Consider the following 23409-nt stretch of genomic DNA (forward strand, 5'->3'; position numbering starts at 1 on the left):
TGATTTCTGAACTCTTAAAACTTTATGAACATGAACTTGTTTTCTTTATTTAAGGTCTGAAAGCTCTGCATCTTTTTTGTTATTTTAGCCATTTCTCATTTTCGGCAAATAAATGCTCTAAATTACAATAATTACATTTAGAATTTGGGAGAAATGTTGTCCGTAGTTTAAAGAATAAACAAACATGTTCATTTTACTCAAACATAAACCTATAAATAGCAAAATCAGATAAAAGAGTAAAGAACTTAGTCATATATGGTCTGATATTTCAGTTTGTAAGTAAAGAAATATGGTCATAAACTCATAGCTAAAGTTTAGCAGTGTACATCAATTGGCCTAACGTGCAAAATATGCCGGACCAGCTAACAAACTTCTCTATCCTTAACCGCATAACCACTTTCTCATGTGACATTATCATTAGTCTCTACAAAGAAAGCAGTAATAAGCAATCTGTGTAATGTTAATACCTATTACTCATGTTACTGACGGAGAGGTTTATAAGATCAAGGAGCTTGTTATTGAAACAGTGGGTGCGTGGGAGAACTAATTTTGATAACAACATTCATCTGGTTAAATTCCACGTTCGGGCGAGCATACCTTCTTTGTTCTGGCCTGCAAATGCCAGTGGTTTACAGGGTTTACTCCACCCTTCAGAAAAGCAGGTGAAGAATGAAATGGATTGTAATGGAAATTATTATAGATGGAGGTGGAAACAGGTCACTAAGCTGTAAGTAACACATCCCAAGTTAAGACAGACAAGTCTTAAGTCAAGACAAACAAGTACCAAGTCAAGACCAACAAGTACCAAGTCAAGACCAACAAGTACCAAGTCAAGACCAACAAGTACCAAGTCAAGACAAACAAGTACCAAGTCAAGACCAACAAGTACCAAGTCAAGACAGACAAGTCTTAAAGCAAGAGACAAATCTTAAGTCAAGACAGACAAGTCTTAAAGCAAGAGACAAATCTTAAGTCAAGACAGACAAGTCTTAAGTCAAGTCAGACAAGTCCCAAGTCAAGACAGACAAGTCTTAAGTCAAGACAGACAAGTTCCAAGTCAAGACAGACAAGTCTTAAGTCAAGTCAGACAAGACTTAAGTCAAGACAGACAGGTTTAAGTCAAGACAGACAAGTCTTAAGTCAAGACAAAGACATCTTAAGTCAAGACAGACAAGTCTTAAGTCAAGACAGACAAGTCTTAAGTCAAGACTGATAAGTCTTAAGTCAAGACGGATAAGTCTTAAGTCAAGACAGACAAGTCTTAAGTCAAGACAGACAAGCCTTTAGTCAAGACAGACAAGTCTTTAGTCAAGACAGACAAGTCTTAAGTCAAGACAGACAAGTCCCAAGTCAAGACAGACCAGTCCCAAGTCAAGACAGATAAGTCTTAAGTCAAGACAAACAAGTCTTAAGTCAAGACAGACAAGTCCCAAGTTAAAACAGACAAGACTTAAGTCAAGACAGACAAGTCTTAAGTCAAGACAGACAAATCTTAAGTCAAGACAGACAAGTCTTAAGTCAAGACAGACAAGACTTAAGTCAAGACAGACAAGACTTAAGTCAAGACAGACAAGTCTTAAGTCAAGTCAGACAAGTCCCAAGTTAAAACAGACAAGACTTAAGTCAAGACAGGCAAGACTTAAGTCAATACAGACAGGTCTTAAGTCAAGACAGACAAGTCTTAAGTCAAGACAGACAATACTTAAGTTAAAACAGACAAGACTTTAGTCAAGACAGACAAGTCTTAAGTCAAGACAGAAAAGTTTTGTCAAGACAGACAAGTATTAAGTCAAGACAGATAAGTCTTAAGTCAAGACAGACAAGTCTTAAGTCAAGACAGATAAGTTTTAAGTCAAGACAGACAAGTTTTAAGTCAAGACAGATAAGTCTTAAGTCAAGTCAGACAAGTCCCAAGTTAAGACAGACAAGTCTTAAGTCAAGACAGATAAGTCTTAAGTCAAGACAGACAAGACTTAAGTCAAGATAGACAAGTCTTAAGTCAAGACAGACAACAATATTATCTTAAAATTAAACCAAATTGATTTGTAACCATATAAACAGGCTAGTTGGCTATTTTTCAGTTAAACAGGTAATAATTGAGCTTCAGTAAGGTTGCTAATCGTAGATGGAAACAGGTCACTAAGCTGTAAGTAATGGGTCCCAAGTCAAGACAGACAAGTCCCAAGTCAAGACAGACAAGTCCCAAGTCAAGACAGACAAGTCCCAAGTCAGACTACAACAGACTACACTTATGTCAAGACAGACAAGTCTTAAGTCAAGACAGACAAGTCTTAAGTCAAGACAGACAAGTCTTAAATCAAGACAGATAATTCTTAAGTCAAGTCAGACAAGTCCCAAGTCGAAACAGACAAGACTTAAGTCAATAACCAAGTCTTAAACTTGGTTATTATTAAAAAGTTGATTAGTTAATTAGTAGTTGGGATGGTATGGAAAATGCAGAAAAAAAAGATTAGATAGATATCTCAATCTTCAAATAATTAGATAGTATCTCAAAACGATATCAGACAATCTTAAAACAAGGAGATTTTTGTTGAACAGGTAATCACTGAGCTTCAGTAAGGTTGCTGACCATAGCTGGGTAATTTAACAGCACAAGGGCGTAGGAGTGGGTTTGATATTGGGGGGGACACATTTGCTAATATGAACCAAAGCCCACCCTATAGTTTCCTAGAAAAACATTTGCGGAATTACTTTTAATCCCAAATAATATTTTTTTTCTATATTCTGTTTATTATTAGTTACACCCAAGTAAAGGTGATTTAACAACCTAAACATGTTACTCCACATTACATTTACTGTTGCTAGAAAACATTATACGTGGAAGGTCTGAATTATATACATATGACAAAAACTGATCAGTTATCAGCTAATATTTAAAATAATATAACAGATTTGATTATTATTATTATTAATTATGCACTGTATGTTGTATATTTACATTTTCTCCAAACTGACGAGCATTGTGTCCCGCCCTTTTAATTGTTTCTACTGAGAGCTCTTCTTATGATGGTGTCCTTTTATGAAAAAGAATGTAACTTTACATTTCATAGGGATTTTTGTCAGAAGTTAATATAAACGTTAGATGTCAGGACATGTGTTCTTACTGTAAACTACAAATGAACAGAAGTCAGATTAGATCAGTGTTTCTTAACCCTGTTCTTACCTATTTTATTGCATACTCCCACTGTTCTGCATATTGTAGAGCTTTCTCTGTTTTAAATGCACATAATAAAGTAAGTATGATGTGTCTAATACACTGCTGGACAAACATAATGATTGATTTATGATCCATAGGGGGCTAAGAGATGTAACAGGTACACTCAGTAACGGACTGTTTATTAGCTAATCAGTTGGATCAGGTGGAAAACACAATTTTAAGGGCAGTGATCAGGGTTAAGAAACTGCTTTAAACTACAAACATAAATTCTAGCTATTATCTTCTAGCTGACTAGTTATCTAAATGAATGAAAATGAAATAGTTATTAGCTAGTTAGGTACAGGGTAAGCTGAACATTATATAGTTTTGTTTTTCTTAAACTAAGCTAATTCCAAAGTTAAGCTAACTGACTGTCACAGGCTGTATTTTATTAAGCGCAGAGTTGGTTTGATCTGTATGTTTTGATTAGTGCATTTTTAACCAGCTATCAGAAACATAGCAGTTAACATGGTTTACATGGTTAGCCTCCCGTTACCTTTCTTTTAGAAAAATCGCTGTATATCCATATCTGGTTTAAAATAATCTGCTGCATTGCTTAATCTCACAGCGGGGGAGGGGCTTCCCCCCCACCAGCACACTCTCCTGCGGACGCCGCAAAACCAGCAAGCTGATTGGCTGTTTCTACTGAGAGGCGGAACTTAATTCCTGAACCGGCTCCGTGATTGGCGTTAAGAGATTCCCCATTTACGCAGCGGTCACCTGTCTCCTCATTAATAGTACAGCTGATACGAGCGAAACCATTTTATTTTTGGGGGGGACAAATCCACCTTTTTCTAATATCCCACCCATCCCCCCCGGTTCCTACGCCAATGTAACAGCATCACTAGCATAGTAAAGACAGGCATTTTGGAGACTAAAACGTACAGTATACAGTGTCCTTTGTGTCAGTCTGGCAACCTGCTTTTGCTTCACTTTTGGGCAGGAGTGAATGGGGCAGAAAACACTCCATCTCCTCTCATTTATTACTGATTGTTTATTGATTAAGTCAAAGTTAAAGTGTTTTTTAAACTGTCCCAACTTTTCTGATTCAGGGCTAGACCTTGGTTATATATAAAAACTGTACATAGAAACTTGGTCAATTTTAGAAAAGATATTCAGATTGGGTTGGGGGTTCATTGTTTACCAAGGACTGTCAACTAAAAGATCATTTATGGACCAAATGGAATTTTATGAGGTTCTTTAAAGAACTTTCTGGATCCTTTTAGGCACCTTTGCTTTTAGTGTGAATTTAAAGAGTGTAGTGCTCGTTATCTCTAGATCCTACACTCATCTCGGTTCTATTGATCTATCTTCTTCTTCTTCTTCTTTTCCTGAAGAGAGTTAGTTTGTTCTTTAGCGGGGCCTCCCTGCCAGGCGCTGCCCTCTCTCTCCGGGCCCCTCCCCCTTTAGCCGCCTCATAATGGCCTCTTGACAGCTCCTGAAAGAATAACTGGGCCAAGGGCCAGAATTCCCCAAATGACCTCCTGCCGTCTCACCAAAGGACATCATTTACTCCTCTCAGTCTGTTTGTTTGTTTATTTTTGCGATGTGTCTTTCACCGCTCGCAGTTCCAGCCCAGTCTCATGGTGGCTAGAAAGCAAGCGCAATAAAGTCTAAATAGAAACGGGAAGGAATGTTGGTTGGCAAGTAGAATTGCAAATTTGCTGTTTGAGCACATGGTAACCACTAGTCCAAATCACTGACTCTGCAGTGGAAGGAAATAGAGGAAGGTGCTGCATTTAGTAGCTCTTATTTCCAGCCTTACACACAGTGCAGCAGGGGAGTCAGCGTGTCGTCTGTGTGTACTTGTTGTAGCCGTGTAATATCTGTATCATTGATTTATAAGCATAGATAGATAGATAGATAGATAGATAGATAGATAGATAGATAGATAGATAGATAGATAGATAGATAGATAGATAGATAGATAGATAGATAGATAGATCTATTCTGGATCAAATGTTCCAGAACTCAGCAGCACGTCTGGTCTTCAACCAGCCAAAATTGGCACATGTCACCCCGCTGCTCATTGAGCTCCATTGGCTACCAGTTGATGCTCACGTCAAATTCAAAGCTCTTACAATCTCCTACAAGGTGATGACAGAACAGCTCCTTCCTACCTGCACTGATCACTCCTGAAGGCTCACACTACCTCCCACCCGCTGCGCTCCTCCAATGAACGTAGCCTCGCTTTGCCAAACACTCACACAAAGCAATCCAGACTGTTCTCAGACAGAGCTCCACAATGGTGGAACAAACTACCTTCCACTACCAGATCAGGAGAATCTCTCGCTATCTTTAAGAAACTCCTGAAGACAGAGCTCTTCAAAGAGCACTTACTCTCCTAACACCTCTAACACACTAACTACTTCTAACCTCATTTCCTTCTTCCCCTCCTTCACTTCTCTATCCTATTATTTCCCTTCGACCTCCTTTAATCCCTATCCAAAGATGTTTTACCTTTAACTTATTTTACTTCTGTACTTTGGACAAAAGCGTCTGCAAAATGTAATGTAATGTAATCTATAAGTTGAGTACAATACAAGAGCACATTGAGGGATATAAACTATAAAATTCTAAACTGAGACTTAAAAATATATACATAAAAATATAAATATAAAAACTATAGAAAGTGTGGAAGTAATCAGTCGTAGATATGATTACTAGCTACTAGTCGTAGCTCTTCTCCATCCACCACCCACCACAGATCAGCTACTCATCATCCATCTTACTCTCCACTACAGATTACATCCAAGCCATTAGTGGCGCTATTATACTCCTGAATATATAAAACCTATGTGGATGTATAAAAGACTTTTTAAATTTTAATTTTAATTTAAGTTTGACCAGTGGTAGGATGGTCCCCCCTTATATGTGAGTCTTGGTCCTCCCAAGGTTTTTTCCTCCTCCTGCAGCTCTGAGGGAGTTTTTCCTTGCCTCCGCGCTCACTGGGGGTTCTGTATTATGTATATTCTATGTTTAATGTTTTTGCCTGATTCTTTGTCCTGTAATCATGTTTCTGTAAAGCTGCTTTGTGCCAACACCAGTTGTAAAAAGCGCTATACAAATAAATTTGATTTGATATGAGGTAGTGCAGTAAAAGAATCAATTAAGTATAGGAGGTATCAGCAGATATGACAATATTAAACATAAACCTGTGCAAGTATTGTATTTAAGTTAGGTGCATAGTGCAGTGTCCAGGGGTGCAAATGTACAGGGTGTACAGTACAGTACAGTAGAAGTAGAAGTACAGAAAAAGTTGGGAAAGTTAGGAAAATGCAAAAACGATACCTGAAAAAATCCATTCCTGCATTTCAGGCCTACAACACATTCCAACCCTAGTGAAAAAAGTAGAATAAAGTATACTGTATACTGTATATACTGTATATTGTACTAAAATACATTCATTTTCAATGAGCGTATGTGCAGCTGAAACACTAGGTAGCGTAGTGCATCCTAATTTTATCAACATTAACATTTTAATAGTATGATATTATAGTCATTATGACTTTTAGAAAAGTGTGTTTTGTTCTTAATTGCATTTTTTACACTCTTACATTACTTTTACTTTTATACTTTAACTAGTCTAGAAGGCAGGATTTTTATACTTTTATTTAAAGATTAAAAAGCTAGAATACAGAGTTACATTTACTTAAAAATGTAATACAATTTTTTTTTAATATATTTTGAGTTGATTTTGGGCTCTGCAATGAAATAAAATGAAGTAAAATAAATGCAAAAAATCTTTTGTGATTTTTTTTGGGTTGCATTTCAGTAGAAAAATCAGCAAAGTCAGGAAAAGGAACTACCGGGAACATATATTTTCATTTGCCCTTGTTATTGGTACTACTTATTTGTAGAAGCTTCAGTGTCCAACACACACTAATAGCTTAAGTAAACCTGGCGTTGCGCGTGGCTTTCGTGCACCTCAGAGAGACGTTGCTCGGAAATGAAATTTTATTAAACGGGTTACATTTACACTTAGCACATTCTCAGCATTATGATCTGGCCTGGCCTTGTTCCCCCAGGTCCTCCGGACGTGGAGCAGGTCTGCGAGCCGAGCGTACGGACCTGGAGCCCCAACTCCGGGCTGGACTCCGGCAGCGTGGGCTCGGCCTCCTGCCCGCTGCAGGGCTGCATGCTCCAGCTGGACTTCGCCTACCCGCTGGTGCCGGACTCGCTCACGGTCTGGGTCACCTTCTTCTCCCCCGAGGAGAACGGCCTGGCCGCCATCCACAACATCCTGCTGTTGACGCTGAGCGGGAACAACGTGTCTCTGGGCCCTCAGAGCGTCTTCTGCGACACGCCGCTCACGCTGAAGCTGGAAGTGGACGAGGAGGTATGCGGCGTGCAGTTCTTCACCATGGAGCAGCACTTGGAGATCGACGCCACACTGATGGCCTCCAAACCTGGCAATGCCCTGTGTGAGGCGTGCCGACCGCTGCGATACAGGCTCACCCGGAACCCACCTTTCAGCCATGCTCCTCTCGGTGTGGTGCTTACGGAGCCTAGGAGGTACATTGACAGGTAAGGACGGGAACTTTTTTTATTATTGAGGAGCTTTCAGTGAAGTGAACACTGTTCGAAATATTTAAAAAGGTTCTAAAAATGGTTCTTGAGAATAATGCCAAAGAACAGGGTTCTAGCTTATCGCCATAAAAGGTTTAAGGTCAAAACATCTTGATAATCTTGCTAACATGTAGGGACTGCAAAGGATTTCTTTGGCACATCTTTTATAAAAACACTAAAATACAGAGTTACATTTATAAATACTACTTAAAACTTGCAGAATAAAAGCTGTGGGACGCATCATGACTCAATGGAAATGTGTGTTGTGGACAGAGGAAATTTACTCTAGATCTTTTTTGGAAGATTGGAACAACATAAGCTGCCTAAGATGAGACATAAGATGCGACAATGTCAAACATGAAGTAGTGTTGCAAACCTTAAGACTTGTTTTCAGGAAGGATGGGACGAAATTACATAAGCTTAGTGCATCAGATTATGCTTTTAAATAATCTCTAACCCAAGTAGGCTGGCAATTTCATCAGCACCACATTTTGACACCCCTGCCATGTAATAGAAGAACCATCAATCACCTATGAAATGCGTAAAGTTGTACTGTATATTTGATCTGAAGTATGCACTAGGTATTTTGCAACAAGCTGGGACGCCACAAGTTTGGACACACCTTCTTATTCGCTGTTTTTATTTTTATATTATTTTCCTACATTGTAAATAAATTCTGAAGTCATCCAGACTATGAAGGAACACATCATGAATCATGTAGCAACTTAAAACCAATATACTCTAATTTAGGTGCTTTTTACGGTTTCTGCGGCTGGTAACTCTATATATGAATTTATCCTGGGCAACAGAGGACACTCTTGCTCTTCATTTCCTGGGGCCGTCCTGATGAGAGCCAGTTTCATCATAACATTTTTGATGGTCTTTGAGACTGCACTTGAGGATAAAAACTTTTTTCTTTACTTAGTTGAGTAGTTCTTACCATAATATGGATTAGAGCATTACTCTAATAGAGCTATTCACTGTATACCTGTAACTCTACCTCTTCACTACTTTACAACTGATGCTCTCAAACACATTAAGAGGACAAGAAGTTTTAGAAATAATTAACTCTTGATGAGTTCAGCACAGCTGTTAACTGAAAGCCATTCAACCGCCAAGCTGACTGACTTCTTCTGGTTTGCTTTAGCACTGTTTTATTTTTTTAATTTATTTTTACTAAATAATAATTCTATATGTTTCTCTTTATAGTTTGGTTGACTTTAGTATTAGTATTTAGTGTTTGATATTCTGTATTTTGGTCTTCAACTTGTCTGTTTCAGGTCAAAAATTCAGTTTAGCGTATCCCAAGTTTGTTTCCGGTAAGACGATTAATCATTAATATGTATAATTTGGCCTCAATTTCAGAATTTTAGGCTTCAGCTGTGTAAAAGTTCATTCCAGACTCCTCCAAGCCCAGACGAAGCCTGACGCCTCTTCTAGACATGGTTAACTCAAAGATTAACAAGACTTTTCACAGTAAAGAAGACGCCCTTTTACACTTTCAGATCCTACAACTATAGAACCAAACTGAGAATCCTGGCAATCGTTAGGAACCCTAATTATTTTAAAGGTTCTAATTCTTGTTTATGTGAATATTAATGGTTAATAACGCTAAACTACAGTATAACTGTTCCTCCAGAGTCTTTTTTAATCCTGCTCCCCATGAGCCGTATGTTTGCGTCCATTGCAGTGCTTAGTCTCCACAGGTCCTCTCTGTATGTGTGGGGTCTACAGCCGTGCCCTTTCTCCCTGTAGGGTTGGGGGTTCAGGCCAGCTCAAAGAATTTCACAGCCACCCTTTTTTAGGGGTGAGATACATTCCTCCGCACTGCCGGGCCGGTTAGCCTGCTGGAGCAATCATCAGTTGTGAGCGTGGGCCTACAAAACAGTAGGTGAGCTCTTGAAGTGTCTAGGCTCTTCCTCTGAATGCCAACAGGGGCCTGATTGATGTTTTCATGGATGTGACCACCACAGTGTGGAGGTGAAGGGAGAAGACCGGGTGGCTGGAGGTGATCGTCAGCCCAGGCGTGTAAACAGCACTTAGTGGAGAAATATAGAGCTGGTAGCCTGACCCCAGCAAGCAGGAATAAATCTATCCACCATGCTTGAAGCGAAGCCTCATGTTCTGCCGTGGCTTCTGCCTCAGAAACAATGTATACGACACCTTAGACTCATGTTTACCAGTGTTTTTTTATTAGTCTAGACTTATGGCTGATTTAACAGCATCTATCGCTTATTCTCCTTAGTTAGGAAGCCCAAATACCCAGATGTGGAAAAAGAAAAAAAAAATGTCATTAAGTAAAAGTACCTTTACTTTGCTAAAATTCTACTCAAGTAAAAGTAAGAGTACCCATCTAAAAATCTGCTCGAGTAAAAGTTAAAAAGTACAAAATTTAAAATGTACTTTGAATAAAAGTTACATAGTTACTTTTAATAATTTGATGTAAAAAAAGTACAAATTATAAATTAAACAATTAATTCATCAAATAATTTGGACCTTTTAGTCAGTATTTGTTCAGACCACCCCATAAAACATTCTCAACAAGTGGCATAGGTTTCTATGGTTTTCTTTCCTGTTAAAAAGTTAAAAAGTTTAATCATATAGGCGACTATAAACCGTATTTTTATAGTTTTACAGTTTTTTTTTCATTGCTATGCTTTAACTGCTATTTACATGTTTTTTTTAATATTCGAGCAGATGTTCTTAACAAAAATGTAAGGAATTATCATGAAAAACATGAAAACATACAAAAGAATGTTGGTTTATTTATTAGTCAATTCGTTGATTAGTCGAATAATCAATTAATCGACTAGTCGACAATTAATTATGGATATGGCTCCTGTCTATAACTTTCTCAATTGATTCAAAACAAAAGAAACTGCAAAATAGGATTTAAAAACCCTTAAAATGTCCAGAAAACATTTCATTGTGAAGTGTTCTCAATAATTTTCCCAATTGGTACCACTTTAAAATAAGACTACCTTTATGAAGGGTTTATAATTGGTTTACAATTAGTTTATTAATGGTTACTAATTAGGTTGTAAATGCCCTTTCTACGTATGTGTTATAACTGATTATTAATGATTTTTTAGGCATTTACAACCTAATTAGTAACCATTGATAAACTAATTTTAAACCATTTATAAACCTTTTATAAAGGTAGTCTTATTTTAAAGTGGTACCTGGCAATTATAAAAAAAAATCAAATTAATCATAATAGAATTCTGTGATTAATTAAATAATTAATTACTTTTTCTTCCTTAAGACTAAGCTTATGATAATAAGTATTTGAAGTATGTGAATAAAATAATCAGTGTTAGAAACACTTAGGTTTGTATTAATAAACAAAAATCATATTAATCTCAAGAATATTCTGTGACTAAACCATGAATAAAATAATCATGATTACATTGTTTTTTAAATGCTGGTACTTAACAGTATTTTTGGGAAGGAGAGAGTCATGGTTTATACCTGACAGACAAGATCCTTTTTGTTTTACTATATTATTATATATTAGGTTAGTTTTGATGCTTTTTAAAGTAGAATGTTGGAATGTTCTGAGTTACTGAGTTTAACTGAGAGTTTTGATGGAGGAAAGAAATGCCAGTGTAGCTCCATATTCCACACCCAACAGCTCAAAAAGAGGAAAGGTGAGAGAGCTATAGAGAGAGGGAGAGAGAAGAGAAAAGAAGAGAGCATAAATCTCAGCATAAATAAAAGGCAATCTACCTTCTGAACTTAGTACAGTAAGAGTTGCTGTGTTATATCGCTAAATAAAACTGCTAATGCATCACTAGTCACGTAATTAATTTTAGTTAAAAAATAACGTGTTAAAGTTTCCAGATTAACTGCATGAGTTAATGTGTTAATGTTGACAGCCCTAGTTCTGATATTTAGCAAAAGAAAACATGTAATCTGTTGTGGTTGGAAAGACCAACTTTATTGGACCAACTTTATAAGTGGTGCCTAATGTTAACCATGTCCAGAAGTGGTGTCTATTTCTCTGGGCTTGAAGGCATCTGGGATGCATCATCACTCAATGGAAATGTATGTTGTGGTTAGTAGAGGAAATTTGCTCTAGATGTAGCGGTTCTTCAGACCAAAGAAGAAAAGGAACATCCAGAGATTGGAGCAACATAAGCTGCCTAAGATGCGACATAAGATGTGTCAGTGTCAAACATCAAATTAGGCTTTTTACTAATTTCCAACCCAAGCAGGCGGGCAAATTCATCAGCACCACATTTTGGCACATGTGCCATGCAACAGAAGAACCATCAAGCACCTATGAAATCGTGCTTAAATATGTATATTTGATCTAAAGGATGTTCTAAGTATTTTGCAACAAGCTGGGATCCCAACAGTTTGGACACACCTTCTCATCCGCTGTTTTTATTTTTTTATTATTTTCATACAATGTAAATGAATACATGCAAAGTCATCCAGACTATGAAGAAACACATAAGGATTCATGTAGTAACTTAAAAGTGTTAAACAAACCAAAATACTCTAATTTAGGTGCTTTTAACGGTTTCTGCGGCTGGTAACTCTATATATGAATTTATCCTGGGCAACAGAGGACACTCTTGCTCTTCCTTTCCTGGGGCCGTCCTGATGAGAGCCAGTTTCATCGTAACATTTTTGATGGTCTTTGCGACTGCACTTGAGGATAAAAACTTTTTTCTTTACTTAGTTGAGTAGTTCTTGCTTCTCATAATATGGATTAGAACATTACTCTAATAGAGCTATTCACTGTATACCTGTAACTCTACCTCTTCACTACTTTACAACTGATGCTCTCAAACTAAGATTAAGAGAACAAGAAGTTTAGTAAGTGATTAATACAGAGTTACAGTACATAAAAGACTTGTTAGATATTAGATATTAGAAATCTGAGATGGACCTTCACAAAGTGCCAGTGTCTATTGCGCATTCTACGTTTTCACATCCCAATGTCCTTGTGTTGTTTCCGACCAAAGTCATATGTACGAATGGCAGAGTTTGAAATCTGAAAGCAGCATCACTGTTGGTCAGAGGTAAGAAACAAACAAACAAATGAGAGAGAGAGAGAGAAAGAGAGAGAGAGAGAGAGTTCCTCCACCTCCCGTGTGGAGAGGAGGCCCACTAGAGGATTAATTCTTGGCTCGGTTCAGAACAAACAGAGGGATCACAGTAGAGCTGTCTCCTTTTTCCCTGTGGGTGCCACGACCGGAGCCAAGCAGGGTTGTAGTGATACTTTCCATGATGTTTAGCTTGATGTTGCTTGTTCTGCAGGACGTGAAATGCATTGCAGAGCACTAATACCCCTGCAGAACTCCAGTCCAGGCTGAACGTAGTATCTGAGGTTTCTTCCACTGTGTGTAGAGCAGGAATTATGGTGATAACAGAAGCAGATGAATGGTCCCTGGCTCCAGAATCCTGATCCTCACTACATATGGGTTTACAGTTTGAGGACCACACAGTGAAAAGGGGGCCGGGAGGATCCAGACTCCAGAGTAGCCCCCGGTTCTTTGCCCGGAAAAATAACAGCACCCCTCCTTTCGTGCACTTGCCAAGAGTGGCAATTCTGCAGGCATTAGGAAGGGGGAAAAAAAATATTTTCTTTTTTTTGGTTTCTTGTCGTTTATAGAGCATCCAATCAGAAAGGCTTTAAGACTAAAGTAATAACAAAGCTCTGATTTTGCTATTTATAGGTGTATGTTTGAGTAAAATGAACATTGTTGTAGTTATTTTTAACTACAGACAACATTCCTCCTAAACTACAAATATAAATATTGCCATTTAGAGCATTTATTATTTGCAGAAAATGAAAAATGTTCATATTCATAAAGTTTTAAGAGTTCAGAAATCAATATTTGGTGGAATAACTCTGGTTTTTAATCACAGTTATTCATCTTAGCATGTTCTCCTCCACCAGTCTTACACACTGCTTTTGGATAATTTTATGCCTTTACTCCTGGTGCAGAAATTAAAGCAGTTCAGTTTGGTTTGATGGCTTGTGATCATCCATCTTCCTCTTAATTATATTCTAGAGGTTTTCAATTCGGTAAAATTAAAGAAACTCATTCTTTTTAAGTGGTCCAGAGCTGTATATTGAGAAAAACAATATTGGTGGGGAGGAAGGAGGGGAAACAAAACAGCACCTTTTTCGGGGACATCCATGAGTTTTCAACAGGATGATGCAAAACCACATGTTGCATTTTTGCCTTTTCCTATGGTCGTAGCTTTTTATTTTATTTAGGTTTGAAAAACATTGTCAGTCTTTGCTCTGTGTTAAACTGGAAAGATGTACAGTGCTTTTAATGTCTTTTAGAGACTGCAAATGCATTAAATTTGATAAGTTAATCAGTAATTGTCCCTGAAAAGACCCCCCCAAACATATACAATCTGGACACCCAGCAATGTCTTTCTTCAATGAAATGAGTCATCTATAGACTCTACAGAATATATATATATATATATATATATATATATATAGAAAGAAGAGCCAAGATCAAAGCTTTTCTCCCCCCTCCCTCTTCTGTTTCTTTAAGCTATAAAAATTATAGCCCTATAGAAGCATCTATTCTTTGCTTCTGGCAGATGTGTCTCTTTTTAACAATGCAGAAATGAGGAGTTTAGTCATTTAGGAGGCGGGCATTGTCTGTGTTGTCTTTTGTGCACGGTTGCGGGTCGGGCGTGTGTTTCTCTCTTTTTTTTCTCTCTCTCTCTCTCTCTCTCTCTCTCTCTCTCTCTCTCTTCCGACGCACTGAATAATGGGCCCTCCCAGAGCTCTGGGCTACACCTCTGTGGGCACGCTGCCAAAGCTGCACATTAGCTTTCACTAAATATCTCCCCCATATACGTAAACAAGGCTGGAGGTGAACCTGGTGAACCTGACTGTCCTCAGACAAGCCGGAGTGATGTCACCTCCAGTTTCCCGCCAGGTTCACCAGCACTCACACATTTCACACATTTCACACACTACAGACAGAAAGATGTGAAGTAAAGATACAGTATGATATGCTTTCCCTGGGACTTCTCACTGTCTGCAGAGTCAAATAGAGCACAGGTGAGTTCACTAGTGTGGCAGGTGAGTTCTGTTATAGCTGTTGTAGTTAGCAGTCACAGCCCTTGTCTTGTACATATTAAATTGACATTACTAAATGAAATGTTTATTTTTATTTAGCTTAACATTTTCCCCTGCGGAATTCAATGTTTTAGGTCCACTATTAAAAATAGTACACAAATAAACTCGGAATTCTAAGAGTTGTGTAAAAAAAAATTGTGCAATAGGACATTTTGAGAATAAATGTGAAATTTTAAGAATAAAGAAGCAGTATTTCAATGTTTTGAGAAACATTAGAAAAAGTTTTACTATGTGGATATATCTAGAATAAATTTCTAATATTTTAAGAAATAAGTCATATCAATTTTTATTTAAAAAGTTATAATATATGCAACTTTAAGAAAAAAGTTATATAATATGGTATTTTAAGAATAAATTCATAATCTTGTGAGACAAATAGTATAATATTTACTTTGAGGATAAATTTGAGATATTTTGAGAATAAAGTTTTATGATATGGCACTTAAAGAATAGTTATAATATTTTGGGAAATAAGTCCTATTGAATGTTGAGAACAAAGTCCTAATATTTTAAGAATAAAATAATATACAGTAATATAGAATTTTCAGAATAAAATGTTGTTATTTTAAGAATGAAATCATGTTTTTAAAGTTTTGAAAATAATTCTTAATGATTTTTTATATATTTGTATTAACATTTATATTTCAAGCTTAAAGTAATAATATTAAGAAAAAATACGTTAATATAAAAATAAAAATATTAATTGTAAATGATTCTCAAAGCTTTAAAATATCATGACTTCTTCTTAAACTCTTTTTTTTCTCAAAACTCTTTTTGTCAAGGCATTAATTTATTGATTGCTTTTAAAATTAGACTGTTCATTTTTTTTTGGATATTTAAATTTGGAAAATTAGATTGGCTATACAATAGAAAAACACCAGTGGCAGACATTTCTTTGAGGAACATGCCGGATAAGGGCGTTCTAACCTACCACCCTGGAGAGTTCAGATCCATAACATCTTGCTCTAATAATCCCATGACCCTGAAGGCCTTCATTACCTCAGCTGGGTCAGATTAAGGTTGAAGTGAAACTCTGCAGGGTGTGAGATCACCAGCACCACAATTGGCCACCCCTGCCATGGAAACATTTCGGTTTCATGATGCATCTTTAAAATTGTGCTCAATAGAGCTATATTTATAGCTAATTTGCACCTTTTTAGACTTTAATGAACCAACGAACGATATAAAGGCTGTATCCACCTTATTTTCCATGATGGATTCCATGATGGATATTTGTGAAGAGACTAATAACAGGAGAGAGAACTTTGGGCTGGAGTTTGGGCAGCTTCTGCTTGTTGTAGAAAGCCAGACCCCAATCTTTGATAAGAAATGAGATTAAATGGAAGAGATGAAGTGGTGAACAATTGGGAAAAAAAACATGTGAGCAAGCTAAAGTTTGTATGTAAAGCTCTGGAAAAAATAAGATACCCCTTAAAATGATGAGTTTACTCAAGAGGAAGATGGATGATCACAAGCCATCAAACCACGCTGAACTGCTTGAATTTTTGCACCAGGAGTGCCTTATAGTTATCCAAAAGCAGTGTGTAAGACTGGTGGAGGAGAACATGACAAGATGCATGACAACTGTGATTAAAAGCCAGGGTTATTCCACCAAATATTGATTTGATATGCTATAAATAGCTAAATATGAGAAACTGATTCAGAAACTGTAGTGGTCCCTTACTTTTTTTTCCAGAGCTGTATATGATGTTTAGATTGGGAGAAGGGGAATTAGGCAGGTTCCTTCTCCTAAAACTTTGGGAGGTTTTAATTCTTAAAAAGTGGAATTTTGCTTGAACAACAATGTTTTAAACACAACACAAAAATATCAGAGAGCTGTGGGGCACCATACAAGAAAAAAAAAGGTTACACACATTCACTGTTGCATTGTGTCGATAAGCTTCTGAAATGTCACGAGATTTATTTCAATCCAGTGTTGCATTAATTCATTTTTTACCATGATCTTGCAGCAGCATTGATGATGGTAGAGTCTGACCACTGCACAAAGCCTTCTCCATCCAGCACATCCCAAAGATTCTCAATAAGGTTAAGATCTGGACTCTGTGGTGAATTTTCACTCAATCCATGTGTGAAAATTATGATCTCATGCTCCCTGAATTCCAACACCATGAATCCTGGCATTATCATCTTGGAATATGGCCGTGTCATCAGGGAAGATAAAATCCATTGATTGATTAACCTGCTCTATATTCCGCGTATTCAGGTAGTCAGCTGACCTCATTCTTTCAGCACATACTGTTGCTGAACCCAGACCTGCAGACCAACTGCAGCATCAACCCCACATCATTTACTTACTTAAATCCAGGTGGAGACTTTTTAAGAAAAGAAGAAACTTCGTACTATCAAATTACACCCACCCAAGCTCCTGTCAAGCAGATTATTCAGGTACTTAATGAGGCTGTTAGATTATTTCTTAGGCTAATGTCTTATCCATTAGCTTTAAACATCCAACTCATCTCAAACCATCTCAGTTGGGTTTACACAAGTTGTGTTATTGTGTGAAGACCAAATATGTTTACTACATAAGTCCATATTCCTTCTAATATTAAGCTACAGTTTACAAAATAAAGACTAAAGTATAACCATTGAATGGTTGAACTGAATTGGATGTATCTAAACGTTTGACTAGTATAGTACTGTATGTCTGTTCAGACCCGATCCTGGAACATCACCATCCTCTAATTCAGTTAAAGAAAAAAAGCTTTTCCAGGGGAATGACGTAGGTTGTTAATGGGAAGGTGAAGCGATTCGTGCCAAGGTCTGAAATCCAGGAAGCTCATTAATTAAAAAACAGCTCAAATTCTTGGAGCCAGCTTGTGGGAGTCCTTTTGGTAATACCCAGCTCCTTTCTGCCATGTTTCTTTTCATTGGCTGGGATATTTCGCTGCTCCGGGGCGGGTTTAAGGGCTTACCCCGCGGCACTGATCTCAGCGTGAACATCAGGCTTGACTGGTTGAAGGCAAGGCCGTTGTTTATCCCCCCCGTCTGTCAGACGGACCGGCTTCCCCTGCGCTCTGGAAACGAAGTTAGGCCAAACAAGCACCGCAGGACAAAACATGGACCGCCGGAGTGAACCGTGTTGTCAGAGAGAAAGCAATTTCTTTGAATTTTACAGTGGTTGCATAACGATTTCCACCAGAACTGTGTTTTACCTCAGCGAAGGCAAGCGAGGGGAAAACAAGAGGGAAAACAATTTTGATTGATTAGAAGTGGTTCCTCTGCACTGGAACGAATGCCTCAGCCCTGGACAAGCCTTCATCCTCTCTCAGCGCTTGTGGATAGATAACAGATAGATACTACTGACCAGCCTCTCGTCTCGTCTTGTCTCGTCTCGTCTCGTCTCGTCTCGTCTTGTCTCGTCTCTTCTCGTCTCGTCTGCTTGTCTCTCTCTAGCTCTCTCGAGCTCTCTTCTACTCTCTCTCCAAGTGGGTGGCCTGCTGAGCGAACTTTCTCCCACTCTTTCTTCATTGTGTGACCATTTAACTACACATCGTTTTCATATAGTTCACGAAAATAAGGATCTTAAAAAGTTTCCTGTCAGAGTGTCCAAAAAATTTACACTGGTGTCATTTTCAGTCTTTGCAACGAGGCAGGCAGATGGTTATGGCCAGTTTATAGTATTGCATTGAGTCGTTTTTATTTTTTTTTCTGCATCATGTTGTCTATGGCAAAGCCTGTGTGAGCACCCTATGCAGCAGTGTGCATTTATACTTATGCACGCATGTATCCGCGTTTCTGTGTCGTTCTACAGTCTGCAGTTTAAACAATGAAGGCAGGAAGGTGGGTGTGGCTAGAGTGCGGACCAATCACAGCTGCTGCTGTTATCTGCGACATCTGACAGTTACGTTTAGTTACATTTCTGAGGAGGTGCGTGTCGTGCTAAGGCGTAGACTAAAGCGTAGGTAGCGGCTTAGGTATCAGAGAGACTTCATTAATGGTTTATTAAGGTTGGCTGCATTTATTAGATTCAACATCACAGAAGGTGATGTACCAAAGTGATGGTTCCTTAGTTTACAGCCAAGAAATGTAACTAACACTCGGGATGCAACTGATGTATCCTTCAATGCCTTTGGTTGGCCACAACATACTGCTTAAGAAAAATAGAAATCAAACATACTCTATGTAATACTCTAAGAAAGCTTCGTGGTGATGCCATGTGCAAGCATCATGTGTTTTTTTATTAGATTTTTTTATCATGGATGTAAATAAAATTCATAAGTAAAAAAAAAAAAAACGATCTGGCTTAAATTTCCATCTTTTTTTCCTGAAATTATGTGATGCCATTTTTCTAATTTTCCTATCACATTGTACATACAGTAAGCAGTCAATTGTGGGCAACCAACGGCCGCAAAGGATACATCAGTTGCGTCCCGAGTGTCAGCTACATTTCTTTGCTATACTGTATACTAAGGATGCTTATTCACTTTGCTACATCCTTCTATGATGTTGCAACCAAGAAAATGTACTGTATATTTTTTTTACATAAAGTATATTTAACTTTATATCTTGTTTAGCAGCTACCAGGCTTTCTGATGCCAGCAAATCAAACTCAAATTCAGGACATTGTATATATTTTATATATTTTTGGTCAACTTTTTTCAGGCGCAATTGGCCCGGACAGAATTTACATCCTGATTGCTTTAACTTTGTGCCTTAGTAGATCCATTACTGTTCTTCGTAGGTGGGATTTAAATCTTGATTGTGCTCGGTAGACCTATTACTGTTCATTTGCATTTTGATCCATAGCTTAATAGAAGAGAGCTATTATTGTCATCTGTGGGCAGGATTTGCACTCAACCTCTTTCTTTCACAGTGCATCAGATCAGTTTAGTTCTGCAGCTCAGTTTCAAGGAGTTCAAACAGGAAACATAAAGACGTAACCCATGTTAAATAAATGTATAAATACTGTATACTACTGTATATGGTTGTAGTGGAGGTCACTGGATGGTGGTGGTGTGGTTGGTGTATGGGTGGTTTCTGTGTAAGGAACACACTACAAGACAAGACGAAAGCCCAGAGGCTGGGAGGCTTCTGTAACAGCAGAAATGTGACATAACGTAAGCGTGCGAAGAGTATCTGTAGCTTTCTCTGCTGCATTTTTAATGTCAGGTTCAGAGCTCATGCATGCATGCGCGGTGTACTTACAAATGGCTTGTGTTAAAAATTCACTGTGAAAATAGCACAGCGCTGAAGCAGGCAGGCCCCACAAGCCGCAGCCTCGGAGTAGCTGTGATTCAGAGCATCTGGCTGCTTTAGGGAAAAGATCTGCTTGATGGAAAGAATTATCAAGTGCTAGATAGTACTCGCCACCGTCTATGACGCTTTCCTGTTACTGTTTTTTTTTTTTTTTTTATGTTTTTAGAAATTAGAGACCTAAAAATGTTTGTCACAATAATGTCAAAACTTTTTTATACACTATTTACTAGAAATGCACAGAATATTTGGGAACTGAAGTTATTTATTCCAAAATGTAAAATGAAACAAGTGAATATATGAAAATAATTAATACATTTTGTACCAAAAATTGCACTTTTGATGATGCGATTAAATTAATAGCTGGCATGTTACAAACGTTCATTAGTTTTGTAATTGCTGTTATATTAAAACCTGCAAGAATCGTTTTGTGGGGGCTCCCACTATGGAGCGCTGCCACTATGATCAGGAGATCGCTGGTTCGAATCCTGTTCATGCAGCTTGCCATCGGCTATATCATCGAGCCCTAAAAGAGAGCACAATTGGCCTTGGTCTCTCTGGGTGGGTAGATGTTGCTCTCTCCCCACATCACTCCAAAGGGTGAAGCCAATCAGCACAAGGCTGCATCTGTGAGCTGATGTATCGGAGCCGAGTCACTGCGCTTTCCTCCGAGTTCGCTGTGATGCTACTCGGCAATGATGTCATGTATCAGAGAAGGCGTGTGTTAGTCTTCACCCTCCTGTTGTTGGGGCAATACTAGTGATAGGGGGAGTCCTTATGAGTGGGTTGGATAATTGGCCAAGTAAATTGGGGAGAAAATGGGATAAAAATTAGAACACTGTTTACAGTGTTTTTGGTACATACACTTATTATATGTCTATCAGATGACATGTCTCTCTAAACCATCACTGATTGGTGGAAACTTCACACTAGACCTCAAGCAGTTTGGACTGTGTGTCTCTCCACTCTTCCTCCAGACTCTGCTCCCTTGATTTACAAATGAAATGTAAAATTTACTGATGATCAGTGATGGTTTGGAGAGACATGTCATCTGCTGGTGTTGATCCACTGTGTTTTATTATCAAGTCTAAAGTCAGTGCAGTTTTGTTTTCCCACAAAATCTCACAGCACTTCGTGCTTCCCTCTGCTACTGACAACTTTTATAGAGATGCGGATTTCATTTTCCAGCAGGACTTGGCACACTGGCCACACTGCCAAAAGTACCAATTGGTCTTATATAATATTCTAATTTTTAGAGACACTAATTTTTAGGTTTTCATTGGCTGTAAGCAATATTCATCATTAATAAAATAAATAAATCCTTAAAATAGATAAATCTGTGTTTAATACATATATATATATATATAATATATGATATATATAATCAATGATATTAACATTTTTTGACACATGTTACAATTCCACACCTTTTATTTCACATCTCTTTTACAAAAATGGTTCTAACATCTGTTCAAGAACCCTTTGTTTCACATTATTTAGACCATTTAACAAGCGGTAACACTTTATTTTAAGGAACACAAATTAAGCGCTTATTAATGTCTTATTATTTGCTTAATAAAAACTTAATTAGACATTTGTAAATACTTATTTGTACACTTATACTGTGTAAGTGTTGTTGGTGCTTAATTAGGGGTCTATTATGTGGAATAAACAGTTATGTTAGCCCTCTGATAAGCAGATTATTAAGCATTAACTATAAGCTAATTCTACATGTTATTAGTGTAGAATTGGCAGCAGTTTGAGTTTATCTGTGTGAGTTTGGTAAGGTTATGGCTGTGCTGGAGTTTATAAGGGAGTTAATAAGGGGTTAATAAATCACTAATAGACCAAGAAGTGCACCATATTCTAAAGTGAGAATCTGTTCATCACTAATTAGACACTAAAAGAATGATGTGTTGGTCTTCCCATGTAAAGAAGTTAAATGTTAAAAATGCAGTTGTCCTAATGAAATAACAGAAAACACATTTTAGCACATTTATTCTCTATTGAATTAAAGCTGTTTTATTTTCTGTTAGATGTAACATAACATAACTGTTTATTGTGCACTATAAGGAATAATACAGCCATTATTAATCATTTCCACATAACAGACCGCTAATTAAGCACCAATAACACTTACACAGAATAAAGCCTAATAAGTAGTGAATACATCATTTACAAATGTCTAATTAAGGCTTTATTAAGCAAATAATAAGACATTAATAAGCGCCTAATTTGTGTTCCTTAAAATAAAGTGTTACCAAACAAGCAAATTAAACACAAATATAAATTTCTGCATTTTTTACTTTTTTATTTGATTTTTATGTACAGTGACATTATGTAAAATTATTCAAGCAAAATGTAAAGCAAAAGTGAAAGTGTTTTTAAGTACTTTCCAAGGGTTAAGCTTGGTATTGATATCAGGCTTGGCATTTGATACAATTTAGGATTTATTCACGTCACTCAACACGCGGTGGCTTGATTTGAACTGGAAACGACTGCAAACCACGTCTTTCCCTCCTTTTTTACATGAGTGAGGTTTGAAGTGGTGCATCACATAACCTGTAACTCATCTCCAGTGCTTGGCATTATCCTGTGAGCATCCTCAATTTCCTGTGCTTTAGAAGGTATATTGCGAATGCTGTGATAAGATACATCACACATGCTTTCATGTCAGTGAACAGAGTAAAATCTACGTTTCTTCTTTAGACAGAGCGGAAGGGTAAACTGAAAGTACCTCATCGCTGAGGGAAAGAACGGAATGGGTTCTTTTACCAGGGCCATGGCGGCCATGAGGACAGAACCCTTATCTCGCTTTCTCTCTCTCTCTCTCTCTCTCTCTCTCTCTCTCTCTCTCTTTCTGCCTTGTTGCCTCATTTCCACCACACTTTACTTCAAAGCCTGCTGAGAGTGGAGTCGACCGCAATGTGAAAACCACCTGTATTAAAGTGCTCTGCTCGACTCGGAGAGAGAGATAAAGAAATGCCAGCAGGGTTTCTTATCTGTGTCGGACTAAACAGACTGTTATTAATTCTAACTGGCTACGGATTAGGCCGTATTGATCGGTGGGAGATTGTAGCACTTGGCTTGCCCTCATCTGTTTCCAATCCTGGGAGAAAGCTGAGGAGGCAGCCAGACGGAGTCTCCTGGCATGGTGGTCAGATATATAATGTAGATGTGAATGAGGGAGGAGAGATTCATTGCAGTAATGGAGATTAGTGAATACACTCATCGTAAAAAAAAAAAAATAATAATTAGTTGCATCCAGAAGGAAGCGTCAGAT

At 37.7% G+C, this 23409-nt stretch overlaps 1 protein-coding gene across 1 annotated transcript in view; it reads left to right on the forward strand.

The window, feature by feature from the left end:
- The window catches only part of pappab (pregnancy-associated plasma protein A, pappalysin 1b), a 136459-nt gene that overhangs the window by 40574 nt on the left and 72476 nt on the right, over nucleotides 1–23409 (forward strand). Inside the window, exon 7 of the mRNA XM_049470697.1 lies at nucleotides 7246–7744. Coding sequence (XP_049326654.1) covers nucleotides 7246–7744 — 499 coding nt within the window. The remainder of the gene's footprint in view (nucleotides 1–7245; nucleotides 7745–23409) is intronic.

This window comes from Astyanax mexicanus, chromosome 22 (assembly GCF_023375975.1).
Source record: "Astyanax mexicanus isolate ESR-SI-001 chromosome 22, AstMex3_surface, whole genome shotgun sequence".
Classification (NCBI taxonomy): domain Eukaryota; kingdom Metazoa; phylum Chordata; class Actinopteri; order Characiformes; family Acestrorhamphidae; genus Astyanax; species Astyanax mexicanus.